This window comes from Octopus bimaculoides, chromosome 15 (genome assembly GCF_046866305.1).
Source record: "Octopus bimaculoides isolate indiv1 chromosome 15, ASM4686630v1, whole genome shotgun sequence".
Lineage (NCBI taxonomy): Eukaryota > Metazoa > Mollusca > Cephalopoda > Octopoda > Octopodidae > Octopus > Octopus bimaculoides.
Genome location: NC_142942.1, coordinates 38,735,741 through 38,755,827, shown reverse-complemented (window position 1 = coordinate 38,755,827; position 20,087 = coordinate 38,735,741). Strand labels below are relative to the sequence as shown.

The following is a 20,087-nucleotide window of genomic DNA, read 5'->3' as shown; positions in this document are numbered from 1 at the left end:
ATATATATCTGTGTGCGAGTCTTGTTTTATCTGTGTGTTTGTGTGTGTGTGCGTGTGTGTACGTAATAAATATTATGCATGTATGTATAAGCAATTGTGCATGCATTCTTTTCGCAATTTATATACTTAAAAGCAGTTGCATGTACGAGTGCATGAGTATAGCGATATATGCAAAACTTTTTTGAACTGCGTATATATGATTATATTAATATACGTACGTGTACGAATGCGTATATACGTGTATTTGAACTTGTAATCATAATTTTGACACAAAAATATATTTGTCCTTCACTCATACATATTCGAGGTAATTTCGAAGAATTTCGTTCTTGCATGTTTGCTCACAAGACTCTCGGCTTGTCGGAAAAACTTTAGAAGGCACCAATCAGAAGCGTAATAGAAAGGATTTGAAACTGAGAATAGAAGTCTGTGAAGGGAAATCGTTAACAATATGGCCATACCTGTTCCTGTAATTTTCAATTGCAAATATTCAATGTTTCTTCGGTAAGAAATTGGGCATTTCAAAACATCTTAATGAGCTTTCCTTTCTCTTAAGTATACCACCACAGTAAACAAATAAGCACTAAATATTGCGAACTACTCATGTCTATTTATGTTGCAGTAGCTAACAAGAAATATTGTTCAAGTTACAATTATCGGTTATCGAGTGGTGATCCAAAAATACACACATACATTCGACGGAATTCTGCAGAGTCAATTATATCCTTGCCCTTTTATTATCCGTATTACTTATGTGGGTAAAAATACAGGACAGAGCATCTTACAAATTTTTGTCATTGAAAATGAATTATATTGAACAGTGCTTAGTGCTTTTATCTTCAAGCAGTACTGAGAAATTTCTAGATACAGCTGCTCCCCAGCGAAACAAAACATAATTGTCACTGCGGATCTAATGTATGTTGGATTTCGAGAAAGAACAGTATTACTTTTTTTTTTTTATAAAGATATGAAGAAAGAGTAACAAATATTTTCTTACTCCAGTGGGGAAAACAACAAAGACGTGAATGATATTGAAATTATTAACAAGGCGACAATAATAAGTTTTAAAAATATCGCATCCAGTCGCATATAGTCAATAACGAAATTTCTCTTTTTCTTACTTGGGAGACCACCTTTCATTAAAGTCTCCGGATGCTCCATAGAAATAATTGAAATATCCTCAACTTTGTTTCTCTGTGACTTCTTTTTACTTTCCTCTGATAATTTCAACTTATTTTCTTGTGATGATTGATTAACATACAACTTGCTTATAACCACCGATCCAAGTGTGGCGATGCCACTTACCAATGACAACACCATTAAATATAAAATAAGCAGTGAAGGATATTTTGAATTTGCCGGTGTATTCTTATCAATTTGAACAAGATACAAGACATTTGATAAAAATATTGTTGTTGCTAGAGAAACTTTCTCACCTGATTCAGGAGGCAGAAGAAAGACAAAAATTGTTAAAATAGTCATCATTACTGTCGGAATTAGCATAGCTATGATACCGACTGTGAGCTTACGTCGCAAATATACTGTGCCCACTACGTAAGAACTGTAGGTTTCCTGATCGCTAATGCTCATATACCATTTATAATTTTCTTCTTCAGAGTACACATTAAATAGAAATGATGTTACATTTGCTTCATCAGTATGGTACGTTGCACTACACATGCGAATTTCACATTTGTGCTCATCGAATGGATAGCTGTAAGCATTCACTTGACAATAAGTTTGTAGTAATGTAAATGATAGCATTCTCACAAATCCATCGTAATAAATGAGAACATCATCCAAGCTATCTTTTTCTTCTGACTGTGTCATTGAATTGCACATTACTAAACCTGGATTCCATAATTTCTTTTTTGGTATATATATATATGTAATGTTGTTATAGTCCAAAGGGTTCCACTTAAGATGTTCATCAAACCAAACAGCTTTAATGATATATCGAGCCGTTAGTAAGTTATTTATAAAGTCCAAATCATAGAGGGTGTAAAGTGTCGTATAAATCTTCATATTAACTGTTGTCGACAAATTTATAACAGGTCTTATATCACTGCGATAATTTGAAAGCATACTATCTTTCAATAATCTTTCGTCATTGTGCGTTGCATCGGAATTTACGATCGATATAATTGAGCAAAGTGTATAAATAAAACACTCTGTGAGCAACATTTTCTCCTACATTGAAAATTTAAATCTTCGTAATTTTTTTCTGTAAATGTTTTCATGTGAATATGAAATTGAGGAAATCTCTAAAATTTAGTTGAGATATGATTCTTGTTGAATGAGTTTTTCACACAGCATAACACTGTAAAGATAGACAACGAAAATCCATTTTCCTGTGAATCGACGATTCCCACAATTCACAAAGTATATGATCTACAATTAATAGAAAATTACTGTACGTCAGTAGACATAGCGACAATATAATTTTGCCATTAGAAATGGTATTCTCATTGATTGGTTCTATAAAAATTCCCTATAAAAGTTCCATATAGACATACATTTCTTTGCTTTGACTAGTCGTCTCAGCCTATTCTTTTATCCTCGCATATTCCATTGAATTAAGATTGTGATGCGCTTATTGATATTATTTAACTTCCCAAATATATTTTAAATTGCCTTTGTAAATATATATCATATGTTTTGATTCTTTTCTTGATTGCTCCAGCAGACGTCACACTTTCAAATGGTACGTCTTGCTTTGATGTAATTCAAGGCAATTCAAGATTGCCGAATACTTTGCTACTGATTAAGTGACAGGATGAATCAGGAACCTGAAAAAGTTCAGTGATATGTTATATAATTGAAAACACAATTTGAGTCAAACAAGTCTAAATGATAGTTTAATGGAAGGCAGCAAACACACATTAGTATAACAGTAGCAGGAACACCTAGTGGGGCTGAAAATCGTAGCGCAAAATTAAAGATTAAAGACTAGGGGCTACTTTATAAAACATAAAATTATCAAATTTAATAACAACGTATGAATTTCATCTCATTTATTTGCGCTGATATAAATGTTTCATTTTGAAATATTTTTCTGTGTATAAATGCTCGTTTTTCATAAGCTTTTTAGTTAATGTCTTGTGCAAAATATTCTGTTCTACTCTAAGCACAAGTCCCAAAATTTTTGGGGAGGTTGCCAGTCGATTAGATCGACCCTAATACGCAACAGGTACTTAATTTATCGACACCGAAAGGATGAAAACCAATGTCGAGCTCGGTGGAATTTGAACTCAGAACGTAAAAACAGATGATATACTGCTAAGCATTTCGCCCGGCATGCTGACGTTTCTTATTTCTTTATTGCCCACAAGAGGGTAAATATAGCGGGGACAAACAAGGACAGACAAAGGGATTAAGTCGATTATATCGACCGCAGTGCGTAACTGGTGCTTAATTTATCGACCCCGAAAGGATGGAAGGCAAAGTCGACCTCGGAGGAATTTGAACTCAGACGTAACGGCAGACGAAATACCGCGAAGTATTTTGCCTGGCGTGCTAACGTTTCTGTCAGCTCGCCGCCTTGTCTTGTGCAATATATTAACTGTCGAATGGTTACATAATATCGTATGAAATCATAATGTCGTCTGTTGAATTCCATGACAAAATTAAACAAATACATATGTCGAAATTATATCAATAGAAAATTTATATAAACATATATGTATACATACATATCCATATCTACGTGTGTGTGTGTGTGTGTGTGTGTGTGTTAGTGAGTGTGTGTGTGTGTGTTAGTGAATGTGTGCACGTGTGTGTGCACGTGTGTGTGCATTTATGTTACATGTTGTCATTTAACTGTGGCCATTTTGGGGCACCGATCTAAAGGACTTTATTGGAAGAAACGACACCAGTACATAGTTTTCAACGTCTGGTACTTATTAAATCTCTACCTTTCATGAAACTGCAAAATTACAGGGACACTGTCAAACCATCACTTGCTGTCAAGCAGTACTAGAGGCCAAACGTAAACACACTGACACACACACACACACACACACACACACACACACACACACACACACACACACACTGACACACAGATACACATTCATATACAGCATGATTCTTTTAGAGTACGCCTACTAAATCTACCTGCAGGGATTTTGTAGTTCCGGAAGTACAATAGCAGACATTTTGCCACGAATCCATGCAATGTGACATTTCCTGGCACCATTGGTTAGGAAGCAAATTTCTTAGGACACAAATATACTTGCGTTTCATACAGTTTTTGCTTATAAATAAATGTAATATTCCTAGTAGCAGGACAGTTTTCTTATTCAAAGTATAAATGTAATCAGGTTTATTTACACTAAAGTTAATAAAGAGTTAAAACTACCCGAGAACACACACACACACATACACACACACGCACACACACGCACACACACGCACACACACATACATATATATATATATATATATATATATATATATATATATATATATATATATATTTTCATTTCATTTCAAAGTTTCAGCTCAGAGCTGCGGCCATGCTGATGCACCACCGTACTACCTATTACCTGTTACAAACATTTCACAACAGTAAAAAAGAGAAAGAGACAAAGAAAAATGCCCCTTGCATAACCCTAAGGGAATATTTTCCATGCTTTACTCTATGTTCACAATGTCGCATATATATATATATATATATATATATATATATATATATACAGGAAATCAGTTAGTTGACATAATAATACTCAGAGTTTCAGATACCGGGGCCAAAAGCTTCTAGGCATTCTCATCAGTTATTAAGACAAGAACGCTATGAAAAAAAAAACCTTGAATAAAGGGAAGTTACTCTAATAGGCGTAAATTATAAAAGTAAAAAAATACAAGATATTATAAAAATAAAACCACACGTAAATAGAAATTTTCGTTCATAAACTCTACATACGTACACGTGCATATATACAAACACGTACGCACACTCACACACACACACACGCATATATATATATATATATATATATATATATATATATATACATATACACATATACACATGCATACACGCATACACACTTACACACACGTATATGAGCCCACGCGCGCATCATTATGCTCATATACACACCTCTTCACGTACACGATACGCATATACATATACATGTATATGCATATATATGTATAAATATAAATATATATATATATATATATATATATATATATATATATATATATATATATATGTATATATATATATATATATATATATATATATATATAGAGAGAGAGAGAGAGAGAGAGATAGATAGATATATATACATACACACGTACGTATGTATGCATTTATAAGTTCATCTTCACATAGAAAAATCCTTACACCTATCTTAGAACTTTTATAAATTAAAATACTCAAACTCATAAAATACATGTATGCACACCCGTAGCAGGCATATATTCACACACGGCGCATGTATGAGTATACATATATATACATATACACACACGCGGATATACAAATGCATGCAGATGCATATATATATGTATATATATGTACAAATATTCACACATACGACATCATACACGCATAGATACATGCCTACATATATATATATACATATATACAAATGAAAACAGAATCAAGTGTGAAAAACAGCATCCATCATGTGGTGCCCGTTTTCATTGATGCATTTTTGAAGGCGGTCTTGGAATTTGGCCTCCACTCTCTCCAACATTACTCAATCGATTTGGGCGACTTTTAGACGAATAGCTTCATTCGAATCACTTAATGTACGGGGTCTATGCCCGTACACACGTACTTTGAGGCTTCCTCACAAGAAATAATCACACATAGATAAATCAGAGGACCGAGGAGCCAAGGAATGTCATCAAACCTGGAAATGAGACGTCACCGAAGAGAGGCGAAGAACGTTCATTGATGCTGTGGCTGTATGAGCCGTCACCCCATCCTCCTGAAAGCACACACGTCGAATAGGTATACCTTTTCGGCATAACTCAGGTACAAAAAAAGGTGTTTATCATTTCTATGTCACGCGTTCCACATTTTCTGGGATCCGTACCGTCTGTGGCGCACCCACCCCGGTCTCCTGTTCATTAGTGTTCCTCGTGTACGAAGTGCATTCAGCCAACGTAAGATTGTGTAATGGGTGAGAAGAGGCTGATATCGGTGAATGCTGAAGTGGCACCGAAACTCACACTTAGCCTCTGTGAAATACTTGCTATTCTTCACTAACTGCTGTGGGCAAACGCGCGATGCTCTGTTGTCCAGAGCGCCATGGCTTCACCTGAAACGAAAAGAAAATGCTAACGCACCATGTACAGAATGGTTCCTGTCGGACACCTGTCTTTCCTGCTGGGGCTGTGTAAATAGCCGTTTCAAAATGGTCCGTCCTCTCTGCCATTCCTATACATACATATATAGATAAATGTATATCTGTTCTTTAAATGTGAAACACACAGAAACACACACACACACGCACACAAACACACACACACACACACACACACACACACACACATATATATATATATATATATATGTGTATATATATATATATATATATATATATATATATATATATTTATACATAGACATAGACATATACACTGTCACTCAGTATAATTACGTATATAGATTGATAGGTGGAAATATACATACATATAATTTCACGTACATATTCAGCTATGGAGAAAACCTACATTCACAATTTTTTTAAATTATAAATACGATGTTTATATGATAAATTTGTTACAATTCAGGTAAACTAGTCAACCAGAACGGCGATTTTTACCACGTAAGTTGACAAAATACCACAAATGTACCAGAAATAGAGAAAATATTGCAAAGTCTATAGAAAACGAACTTGAATAATTACTGTACCTTTTTATTCTTCAGATATTAACGAAGAGTGAAATAAGACATGACATTCTGATATTCAACATATGTTGGATTCATTCAGCCATTCGTTCACAGTTGTTAAGTACGAACTACGCGCCGTGATTATATTAAATATTAGTAGGCTTACATTATAAATAATTATATATATATATATATATATATATATATATATATATATATATATATATATATATATATATATATATATACATACATATATATATATGCATTTATATATACATACATACTCATACTCACACACACACACACAGGTACATCTGCGTATGTGTGTCTGTGCTTGTGTGTGTGTGTTTGTGTATACACCCAAATGCAATTATGAAAGTATATGTGTTGCTCACTGATAGACATTTGTATAGAAATTCGAACAATACATATATATATATATATATATATATATATATATATATATATACATACACACACCCATCCATCCATGCATATAAATGCATGTGCATATGTATACATGTATGTGTATATATATACCCATTCGTTACGTATACACAAATGCTTACAGCTCTAAACACACAAGGATGGCGTTAGAGAAGAAAATAGCACATTCAACGCCTTCAATAGGAAAGGACTTTGCCTGAATGTGAGAACAGTAAATACATTGATAACCAATTCGTGTAACTAATAGATGAATATAAGTTACTCCTAAGGGACATTTCCGATACATTATAAAAACCTTTCTTCTCACTACACGTGTGTCGTACTGATACTGAGTGAAAAATATGTTATTACTATAACTAAATATCGATAATGCACATGCATGCATATATACATATATATATTGATATATATGTGTGTATATATATATATATATATATATATATATATATATATATATATATATATATATATATATATATATATATATATATATATATAACGTGAGAGAGTTAGGGGTTGGGAGTTCAACCCACTAAGTATACTGCTGGGAGGGTACCCAATTATTGCTACACTAGTGCTATACTAAGTGCAATCAATGGGAGCGGGTAAAAGTGGAGGTTTTACCCCAAATTTGTATGACAATTAGAAAATGGAGGATAATATGCTGAACCCAACTACTTGCAGACGATGTATCCCGTCGAATTCATTAATTTAATTCATAGCAAAAGTGACAAATAAAGAAAGAAAAAGAAAGAAAGAACCAAAGCACAGGTGTCTATGGCAGACTATGTTGTTTTGCCAACCTGGTTTACATATAGAAGTACAAAGTACATAAGGAATTAGAGGATGAACAGAAGTTTAATCTTACAGCTGTTTCGGCCTTAGGCCTTAGGCCGAAACAGCTGTAAGATTAAACTTCTGTTCATCCTCTAATTCCTTATGTACTTTGTACTTCTATATGTAAACCAGGTTGGCAAAACAACATAGTCTGCCATAGACACCTGTGCTTTGGTTCTTTCTTTCTTTTTCTTTTCTTCCTTTTTTGTCACTTTTGCTATGAATTAAATTAATGAATTCAACGGGATGCATCGTCTGCAAGTAGTTGGGTTCAGCATATTATCCTACATTTTCTAATTGTTATATATATATATATATATATATATATTTAGGAGAATTTACGAAAAAAACAACAACAGGCTAGGACAGGTGGTGTAAAAAAGAAAAGGATGTATTAGTTTAACGCTCGGCAATAGAGAAAGTCTTTAGCGTTTCGAGCTACGCTGTTCAACAGAAAGAATAAGGAGAAAAACAAGGAGAAAAACACGGAGAGAAAAAATTTGATTGTGGTGGTCACATACATATATATATATATATATATATATATATGTACGCAAACATATATAGGTGGATGAGTGGGTGTATGGGAGGAAGTTTGCTTCCCAACCGCATTGTTCTGGGTTCAGTCCTACTGCGTGGCACCTTGGGCAAGTGTCTTCTACTGTAGCCTCCGGCCGACCTAAGCCTTGTGAGTGGATTTGGTAGACGGAAACTGAAAGTAGTCTGTGTTTGTGTATGTGTGTCCCCACCATCACTTGACAACCGTCCTCGTAAATTAGTGGTTCAGCAAAAAGAGACCGATAGAATAAGTACTAAGCTTACAAAGAATAAGTCCTGGCGTCGATTTATCCGACTAAAGATATATACTCCATGATGGCCGCAGTCAAATGACTGAAACAATTATAAGAAAAAAATAAAAGGATATATGTGTGTGTGTGTGTGTGTGTGTGTGTGTGTGTGTGTGTGTGTGTGTGTGTAAAATAAAACAAGAAATGAGACAATAACGCAACAGGTGACAAGAAAACATCCGGACAGTTAAACTATAAAAAAAGGACAGGAAAACAAGGAAGGGTCATTCGGTGTTTTCTATATCGAGTCAAGTTCCAGATTTCCTCAGCAGTTTCGAGCGGTTACACACGAGTCTGCTCCACTCTGTCCAGCCCCAAGAATATCTAAGATAAGAGCACTAGATTCCCTGGAATAAAGCAAGCGAATGTATGCGAAAACAAGGACAAAAACCGGAGAAATGGTACAAAAATACAAATACAAACAGGACATTAACAAATGGTGTCTCGACTAAGGACGAATTAAATTAATCTGGCGTATGTGGAAGTAAAGCCACACACACCCTCACACACATTTCATATACTCACATGTAACCGTACACACACGTATTTTAACCATTTGTTAAAATATGCTTATTGAACTATATTGGTGTACTAAAATATAACCGAAATAAATTGCTCCAAAATCTGGAGGACAATCAGTTTTACCAGTTCCTCCTTACCCATATTTATGCCATATAAGTACTCTAAATCTCCCTCATGCCGGCCAATATCTCTCTGGGAATATGTTAACGTGCCTGGATTGTGGTTGTCTGTTTCTTCTTCCTAGCGTCAGATTTTTAAATGACTTTGAGCCCTGATATGGAAGGAAAATAGTCATAGTAATAATGATAATGATAATGAGATTAGCAATCTCAGTTCTAATATATGAATAAATAATACTTTTTACTATGATAACAGGGCGAGATATTGGGGTAGGGGACTAGTCGCTCACATCGACACTAGTGTTTCACTTGTACATAACTTATCCACCCTGAAGGGATGGAAGACAAAATCGACCACGTTGTGATTTGAATTCAGAATGTAACCACATACGAAATACTGCTAAGCATTTCGCCCGGCGAGCTAACGGTTCTGCCTGCTGCCTCCTTAATGTGTGAATAAATAATGATTTTGATCTTAAATTAACTGAAATGACCCATTCTCTTGAATATAGGTCAATGTTTTTCCATAGGTGAAATTCATAGTATATTTGAAATAACACGAAGTAATATTATTGTTTCTAATACTGGTAATTATCGAGTTTTACAGAGAGTAGAGTCAGTACTAAATCCGTTAAACAGGGGTGGTACACGCCAGTGAATAAATGCCCTTGTAATTTCAAAGCAAAAATATGTATTCTTCAGGAAATCAGGGTTTATGGAAGAATATAGTACATCAAAGACCTGATTTGCGTGCTTCCTATTCCGCTTTGTATGGAGGTCACCCCTTCCATTGGTCAGACGGTCTATTTGCTCTCAACATCATCTGCCGCTGTAATAAAGAGGTAAGCGCTGAGACTAACTTCTCTAGCATTTCTTTGTTGGTGGAAAGGTATGAAAAGTTATGAAAAGGTTCCGCAAGTCGGAAAATGCGATTGGTGTGTGTTTCAACATGGCGTTCTGCAGAGGATTAGTAACGAGAAGAGCGACAACGTTCGTCGGGCGTCAGGGGAAATCATCTGGCTCGCGTTTGCTGCAGAAATTTAGGGTCAGGACTCGTGAATAATTTCCTGAAATCCTTGGGGATATTGACGGTTCAACAAACATTCTACAGGTAAAGTAAATGTCGCCAGCGACGCCTTCGCGCAGAATTGTGAAACCGTTCTGTATCTATACAAAGATTGCTTAAGCATTGCCTGAATTGTGGACGCAACTAAAGTCCTGAATAGAGACATGGTGCTTTTCAGGCTGGTCCTTATCAACTGTTTTGGGTTCCACTTGGAGAGTGAAGACTGAGGTACTGTAGCACAAAAATTATGTTCAACGGTGAAAATAACGAGTATGACACGAGTAAGTGGACCTACTGTAAGTATGAGTTTGCAGGCTGGATTTTATGGAACAGAGAGGAGCACTTAACGTCGCGCATGTGGTGAGTAGTGTGACTCGGTAACTTTGTTCTTTCTTAGATGCCCTTGGACGGCACTCCATTCTATTAGGAAAATTTAATTGTTAAAAATTTAATTGTTTGTTATTTTATTTTATTTTTAATTATTTACATGTATTTTATGTAAAAGCCAACAGTCCCTTGTTTTTGTCTCATATTTTTGCTATGTAAGCAACGTTTGTAACCGATAACGAAAAAATACCTGTTATTATTATTATTATTATTATTATTATTATTATTATTATTATTATTATTATTATTATTATTATTATTATTATCATTATTATTATTATTATTATTATTATTATTAGTATTATTATTATTATTATCATTATTATTATTATTATTATTATTATTATTATTATTATTATTATTATTATTATAGTTATCATTGCCTTTGCACACCTTCTAACGCTGGAGATATACTACGGTGTCTAAGAAGGAATATATTCACAGACACGACAGAGCTGGGACCTACATACACTGGAAGCTATGCAAACACTATGGAATAACAACAGAAAAAGATGGTATAAACACACGCCAGAAAAGGTCACAGAAAACGAGAAAGCAACCATACTCTGGGATATGCCAATACACACAGATAGAGAAATTAAGGCAAATAGACCAGATATAGTTGTCAAAGATCATGAAAAAAAAATGCCAAGGCGACCCTACCCCATTAAAATAAATTTCTTTGAAAATTTAAGGTGTTTTCATTATTTTGTCCAAATCCTGTATATATATAAATACTTATTGGTCAATATACGAATTTCACTAACAATAAAAATAGCGTTTTAATGTCTCATGCTGCAAACTATATATCAAGCAACTCAACACAAAGGGTTGTACTATATAATCCGATGCAGGTGAAATCCAATAAATCCAAATGGTTATGATTATTTCATGAGTCTATCAGATATAAAGAAAGAGAAGAGGTATAAGATGAAAAAATTCATTTCACAAATTGACATCCATACAACTCCGATCTTTTTGTACCTTTATCATATAAAAATTATTATTTAGTGTATCATAAATAATAAATTATTTTACATACCTGCATTAATGTATATATAAAATAAATTACAGAATTCTGCTGTGTAATTTATAAACTGATACAGGTACAACGGATTCATTATATGTCAACGAATATCACAGTTATTTTAGATTTCTTTCATCGACACTCTACATAAGTTTAAACACAGATAGTCACCATTCGAAATAGTGATATTTGAACAACAATAAGTAATAAGATTAATAAAACGTTTTACTATACCAGTGAGACTTAGCAAGATACCTAACAGCAAACAGTGGATTACGGTCGTGGGAGAAAATGTTATATATAGCAAGGAATATATGGAACGTTATATATTCATCGTTAGACTTAAAAGAGGTAGGGAAAGAGAAACAAAACTAGAGAAAGATTTCTAGATATATAGTTTACGAAATAAACGGATTAATATAAACACGACGGGAAATAAATTGAAATTTAACAGAAGGTAAAAATCAAGGTAAAAATTAGGATGAAATAAAGACAGGTGTAATATTAGTTAGTATTGTAATATCTAAGGTAAACTCATGTTCTTTAGTTTTTTGTACTAGTTTCAGTCATTTGACAGCGGTAATGCTGGAGCACTACTTTTAGTCGAACAAATAGACCCCAGGAATTATCTTTTGTAAGCCACCTTGGTAATTATTCTATCGGCTTCCTCACGGAACCGCTAAGTTATGGTGGCGTAAATACAACAACATTGGTTGTCAAGCGATGGTAGCGGGAACAAACACAGACATATAACATAGCTATATTCACACACACATACACACACACACACACACACACACACACACACACTCATATATATATATATATATATATATATATATATATATATATATATATATATACCGCGGGCTTCTTTCAGTTTCTCTCTATTAAATCCACTTACAAAGTTTTGGTCGGCCCAAGGCTATATATAGTATAAGGCACTTGACCAATGTGCCACGCAGTAGGGCTGAACCCGGAAATATGTGGTTGGTAAGAAAGCTTCTTAGTACGCAGCCACTCCTGCACTTTATTCTTTGTTCAATGTAACCATTGTGAGAGTCATATAACTGCATACAAGAGATTATTTTCCGCTAGATTGTAAAGAGTAGAATAAAAGAGAAATATTAATGCATGACAAATATTATAAACATATTCAATAAATGTCCATTTGTTAATTAAAATCCGAAACGAAAACTATTTCTTTGAGTGCACTTGAGAATTCGAGAGAAAATGGGAACACAACTGGACTATCATTTCGTAATGTCTCAATAATAATTGATAAGAGTAGGGGGGAATGAAGAAGGAGGAGAACAAAAAGGAAAACAAGAAGAAGAAGAAGAAGAAGAAGAAGAAGAAGAAGAAGAAGAAGAAAACGACGACGACGATGAAGAAGAAGAAAAATTGGAAACAAAAACATAACAACAACAACAATAATAATAATAATAGTAATAATAATAATAATAATAATAATAATAATAATAATAATAATAATAATAATAGTAATACTGTCTATGTGATCTCAAATTTTAAAACAAACACATAATTTTCTTATGGTTTCTTAAACATTCACTAGAACAAAACTGTACAAATCCAAATATATGGTACCCTAGGCATAACACCTACATGAACTTCTAACTTGTTGTCTCTTGAGGTCTCTAGGTGAGACTTGGATCCAACTTGTACAAATGCAAAACAAAAGTCAAACATAAAATAATAATAATAATAATAATAATAATAATAATAATAATAGTAATAATAATAATAATAATAATAATAATAATAATAATAATAATAATAATAATAATAATGATAATAATAATAATAATGATAATAGTAATAATAATAATAATAATAGTAATAATAATAATAGAAATAATAATAATAATAATAATAATAATAATAATAATAATAATAATAATAATAATAATAATAATAATAATAATAAGGCTTTCGACAGTGTTCCCCACACGTGGATTCTGGAAACGCTAGCCATAAACAAGGTGGCAACAATTATCATAAAATACATAAGGCACTCAATGAACAAATGGCAGACAGTGCTACAGCTCGAAACAAAAGACGGACTTGTGAAAACGAAAGCCATCCCCATTAGAAGAGGAATATTCCAGGGAGACACGCTCTCTCCACTCCTGTTCTGTCTGGTACTCACACCTTTAACAGAATTGCTAAATAGAACTGGATGCGGTTACAAATGCTACGGAAAAACAGTCAGCCACCTTCTATATATGGATGACCTAAAATTATATGCTAAAAACGACAAAGAGCTAGAAACACTACTACAGACAGTACACGGCTTTACCAAGGAAATAGATATGAAATTCGGATGAGAAAAATGTGCCAAAGCAAACCTGAAAAGAGGAAAATTAGTTAAAAACAGCAATATAACACTAGATAAAGCCAATGAAATAAGAGAACTAGACGAAAGCCAACCATACAAGTATTTAGGAGTCAATAAACTAGATAGGATACAACATACACATATGAAAGAAAAAATAAAGAAAGAGTACTATAGACGAGTTAGATCAATACTAAAAACAGAGCTCAATGCTAAAAACAAGATAATGGGTATCAACACTTTAGCTGTCCCAGTTATAAGCTACAGCTACAACATCCTTAACTGGACACTAAACGAACTATGTAAAATAGACAGGAAAACAAGAAAAATAATGACAGGATATAGGATGCACCACCCAAAATCTGACATAGAAAGGCTATATATACAACGCACAGAAGGTGGCAGGGGTCTTATACAGCTAGAAAACTATTATAAAATAACCACCATAGGACTGCAAAAATACCTACTCCAAAAGCAAGGGAAACTAATACAAATAGCCACAAAACACGAGCAAAACAAAAAACTGTTTTCAGTATTTAAGGAAGCTGACAAATACAAACAAGAAATCAATCTACCTAACAAATACGAAGAAGAAGAAGAAGAAGAAGAAGAAGAAGAAGAAGAAGAAGAAGAAGAAGAAGAAGAAGAAGAAGAAGAAGAAGAAGAAGAAGAAGAAGAAGAAGAAGAAGAAGAAGAAGAAGAAGAAGAAGAAGAAGAAGAAGAAGAAGAAGAAGAAGAAGAAGAAAAGCTATAAAACAAATGAAATCCAAACTAAAACTAGAACAGCAACGAACCATGATAAAACGATGGCAAGAAAAGCCCCTACACGGTAAATACTGGGCTAAACTAAATGCGAAAGAAATAGACAGAGAAAAATCCCAGCAATGGTTGAGAAGCTCAGGACTCAAAGCAGAGACTGAAGGATTTTTAATTGCTGCACAAGACCAAAGCCTCCCCACCAGAAATTACCAAAAACACAAAATGAAAAGAAATATAACAAGTAACTGTAGAATATGTGGAGATGGACAAGAAACAATAAATCATATTATCTTTGGCTGCCCAGTCCTGGCTAAGAAGGAATATATTCACAGACACGACAGAGCTGGGACTTATATACACTGGAAGCTATGCCAACACTATGGAATAACAACAGAAAAAAGATGGTATAAACACACGCCAGAAAAGGTCACGGAAAACGAGAAAGCAACCATACTCTGGGATATGCCAATACACACAGATAGAGAAATTAAGGCAAATAGACCAGATATAGTTGTCAAAGATCATGAAGAAAAAAATGCTTTCTAATTGACGTATCAATACCAGCAGATGACAACGTTTCTCTAAAAGAAATGGAAAAACTTTCAAAATACAAAGACCTGGAAATAGAGATAACTCAAATGTGGAATCTAAAAACAGAAACAATTCCTATCATAGTAGGTGCCTTAGGTATAATAAAAAATATTCCGACAAATACATAACAAAAACACCAGGACTTACAAATATATATAACATACAGAAAATTGTACTACTGGGTACTGCACACATTCTACGCAAAACACTTTCAATACAGTAAACATAAGAGCACCACAGCAAACCACAGCACATACCCAAGGCGCACAGAGCTGCGCTCGGTAGTGAAGTGAAAGCACGTTATAAAAATAAAAATACTGAAAATAATAATAATAATAATAATAATAATAATAATAATAATAATAATAATAATAATAATAATAATAATAATGATAATAATAATAATAATAATAATAGTAATAATGATAATAATAATAATAATAATAATAATAATAATAATAATAATAATAATAATAATAATAATAATAATAATAATAATAATGCAATGTACAAACACTTCCTTCATTAGAAGCAACATTTTCTCTGCTGAACAAAATGGCTATGAATTGGGGTTTTGTTAATACGGGGATTAACTCATTTAACAAAACGCTCCTTGATTGTTACATGAGGAAAAATATACAACTATAAAAGGCCTGGATAATTTACAAGATGGCCATTGATAGTCTTCATCAGATATTTCATGAAACTAGGAAAATCATGTTATTTCACAACACAGATAAAAGTTAATATTCATTGTGGAATCTTCAAATCTTCTCATGTATTATCCTGTTTAGAACTGTTTCCATCCAGTAAAATTCTCAATGCAACATGTAAATATGATGTGTGTAGAGATACCATCACTCATTTTGAAACTTAATCAACGGCTGCAAGCTATCCTTTACATTGCTAAGCAACTTAATACTGACACCAAACTAGAATTTGGGCTTGGTAAAAGAGCCAATGATGCATTTTCATGGGGAAACTATCAAACTCATTGAATTTTGTAGCAATTAAAACAATCTCTTGTAAAGATATCTACACATCTGAAAACCTAAGACCGTCAGTGAATTGCTGGATTTGTGGTAGTTCAGTGCATATTCATTAAGCACGGAATGCACAAATTTCCAGTACTCATATTGCCCAACTAACCTTGACCAGGAAAATCACCAGAACTACCTAGACTAGGAAACACACCATATGTCAGACGATAAAGGAAACGTTTTCTACGGATATCTTTCGATTTTCACAAATTTCAGCACATTGGGGGTTCATGGAGGATTTCCCTTCGAAATTAAACGACAAAGCATTCCATCCAATATGGCTAGAGAAAAACCGAGGCAAGCACGTTGTTCGCACTCTTCAGCAACCTGATGTCAATAATTGTGTGGAGGTATAAGTCACTGGATTTAGTTCTGGAATATGTTTGTGTCCTTATAATGCATGACAAACAATGGGACAGCAACTTATCTGCATGATGAGTGGAAAATATCATAGAGCTTCTGAAGAAAGAGTATCGTGAATTCCATTTTCTGTCTCTCATCATTTGATATATGCATATATGTATGAATGTATATTGGAACATAGGTACCAATATATATTCATAGATATATTCATTCATATCTACATATATACTCATACATACAATACAGTATATGAATAAAGTTTTAAAATGTTCAATTTGTGTGAAGACAGCCAAAAGAAGCATTTGACCCAGACTGCTTTCTCCGTATAGCGGAGTGTAAGTTTTCGCTAGATTAAAATATCTCCACTGAGATAAATTAGTTCAGTTGTAGTTATTAATTATCATGTGAAACTGTTACTTAAAAGAAATTCCGATAACATTTTAACTTTATACAGAATATGGCTTTTACACGTGCTTGTGTACATACATTCATCAATAATGCATATATACATATATGCATACATGCACACATACATGCATTTACTTCTTCATACGTACATTAAAGTAGTATGTACCATTAATTTTAGTATTGTAAGTGCTACTCTAAAAATCACTAGGTCATTGAATTTTATATATATATTCATAGCTATATTAAAATAAGCCAATCACATTGTTTCATACCATACATTTGTATGTATATATACATGTGTTATGGAATTTATGTCTACGCTTACTCATAGATATTTATCAAAACGCAATAATTCATAGAAATATATACAGATGTTTCATATATATTATGCTTTGTTCCGTATATACATTAGAAAGAAAATATATAAAATGATATAAGACGAAATCTCAAAACAACACGTAAAATTCGTAAAATCTCATCTATACTCACATTTTCAATTTTATATACAGAACATGAGTTCATTAAATCTTTGTATATCTTCTTTCTGTCCCATACACTTTAATTTCTTGTAATGGACTCATTATCTTCATTAGGTGACTCATAAATATCATTGATTAGAATTGTCATTTTCATGCTTTAAGGAATTGTTGTACAAAACTACAATTATGACACTTTAATCGAGATTTGTACGCTGGCATACTTATAATTCAAATCTGAAGCTTTTTTATAAAAACAATAATTCTCTTCACTACTAGCAATGAAAGAGGATATCGATGGACTTGTAGATTTTAGAAGTACAGAGAAAGATTTAAAACGTTTCGAGCACGCCGTCTTAGTAAACGTAGAATGTCTAAGGAAATATAAATTGATTTTCAAAAAATAGAATGAATATATTTTGCAAAGAAATAGCGAGAAATAAATTACGCTGAACTTATTATTCCAGTGGCTGAAATACCAAAATTGCAAACACAATTGACATTATAAGCGATATTACAATTCCAGTTTTTAAAAATATAGCATCCAGTCGTACGTGGTTGGAAATATAGTTTCTCTTTTCCTGACCTTGGAGTTCATCTTTAATGACAGTTTCGGACTGTGCCGTTGAAATTGTTGAAATATCTGTTACATCATTAGTTTGAGATTTGTTTTTCTTTCCGTCTGTTGGGTTTGATTCTTTTTCTTCAGATTGCTGATTAACATATAATTTACTTATAACCACAGATCCAAGTGTGACGATGCCACTTAACATTGACAATAACATTAAATATAACATGAGAAGTGAAGGATATTTCGAATTTTTTGGTGTATTCTTATCGATTTGAACAAGATACAAGATGTTTGATAAAAATATTGTCATTGCTAGAGAAACTTTCTCCCCTGACTCAGGAGGCAGAAGAAAAACAAAAACAGTTAAAATAGTCATCATTACTGTCGGAATCAACATAGCTATGATTCCTACGGTGAGTTTACGTCGTAACTGCATTACCACTAATGCATAACTGCATTCTTCGACTTTGCCATTTGCCTCACCAGAGAAATGAATATCCCACTTGTAGTTTTCTGCCAAATGCATATTCCTGTAATAGATTGTTTTTAATCGTGTTTCGTATGGATAATGTAAAGCAACACACATGTATATTTTACATTTCTGGTCATCAAATGGATACGTATAAGCGTTCACTTGGCAATAGGTTTCTATGTACTTAAGAGACCACAACTCCACTGTTCCTTTATAGTGAACGTATACTTCGCGATTGATATTCGAATCATCTTGCTCATTCACTGAATTACACATCATCAGAGATGGTGTCCATATTAAATCTCTTGGTATATATATGTGTGTAATGTTGTTATATTCCAATGGATTCCAGGTCAGATATTCATCAGTCCACGATGGGACAATCAAATAACGAGCCTTCAGTAAGTTATTTACGAAATCCAAGTCATACAGTGTGTGAAGAATCAAGGAAGCAACTATGTCGACAGATGTAAGCAAATTAGTAACAGGTCTTATATCTTTTCTATAATTCAAAAGCAAGGTATTTTTCAATCGCTCTTCATCCTCATGCGTTGGGTTGGAATTTACTATCAATATCATTGAACTCAAGCTAAAAACCAAATATTTCATGAGTTTCATTTTCTGTAATATTTTTAAGAGTTAAATATTTATATATTCTAGTGTTTGAGGTAATAATTCCTAGTAAATATTGATTTGTCTAAATTTTGTAATAGTTCTGTTGAACTGTAAATAACTGTTGTACATTTTATTACTGTTATAACAAAATAAGATACATAGAGCAGAAAGCTTTTTTCGTTTTCCCAATACTTTACCAGCATACATCAAGGCACAACTCCCACTTTACAAGCAGTATACAAATAATGAGTTTTCTCAAAATGCTCTCCATTTCTTTTTAAAATACATTGTTATTTGTAAAATACCTTTATGGAAAATGTTACCTCG

General features: G+C 33.2%; 1 protein-coding gene and 1 pseudogene across 1 annotated transcript; both read right to left on the bottom strand.

Moving 5' to 3' along the window:
- Window positions 1-727: 727 nt before the first annotated feature.
- Window positions 728-2,184, bottom strand: LOC106875776 (chemotactile receptor for terpenes 1). The gene has a single exon (XM_014924038.3). It carries the CDS (start codon window positions 2,182-2,184, stop codon window positions 994-996), a length of 1,191 nt encoding a protein of 396 aa, XP_014779524.2. The 3' UTR covers window positions 728-993.
- A 16,376-nt stretch (window positions 2,185-18,560) lies between these two features.
- On the bottom strand, window positions 18,561-19,763 carry LOC149132496 (chemotactile receptor for terpenes 1 pseudogene; annotated as a pseudogene).
- Between the last annotated feature and the right edge of the window lie 324 nt (window positions 19,764-20,087).

Coding starts and splice junctions, on each gene's coding strand:
- LOC106875776 (XM_014924038.3), bottom strand. CDS start 2,184: ATGTTGCTCACAGAGTGTTTTATTTATACACTTTGCTCAATTATATCG.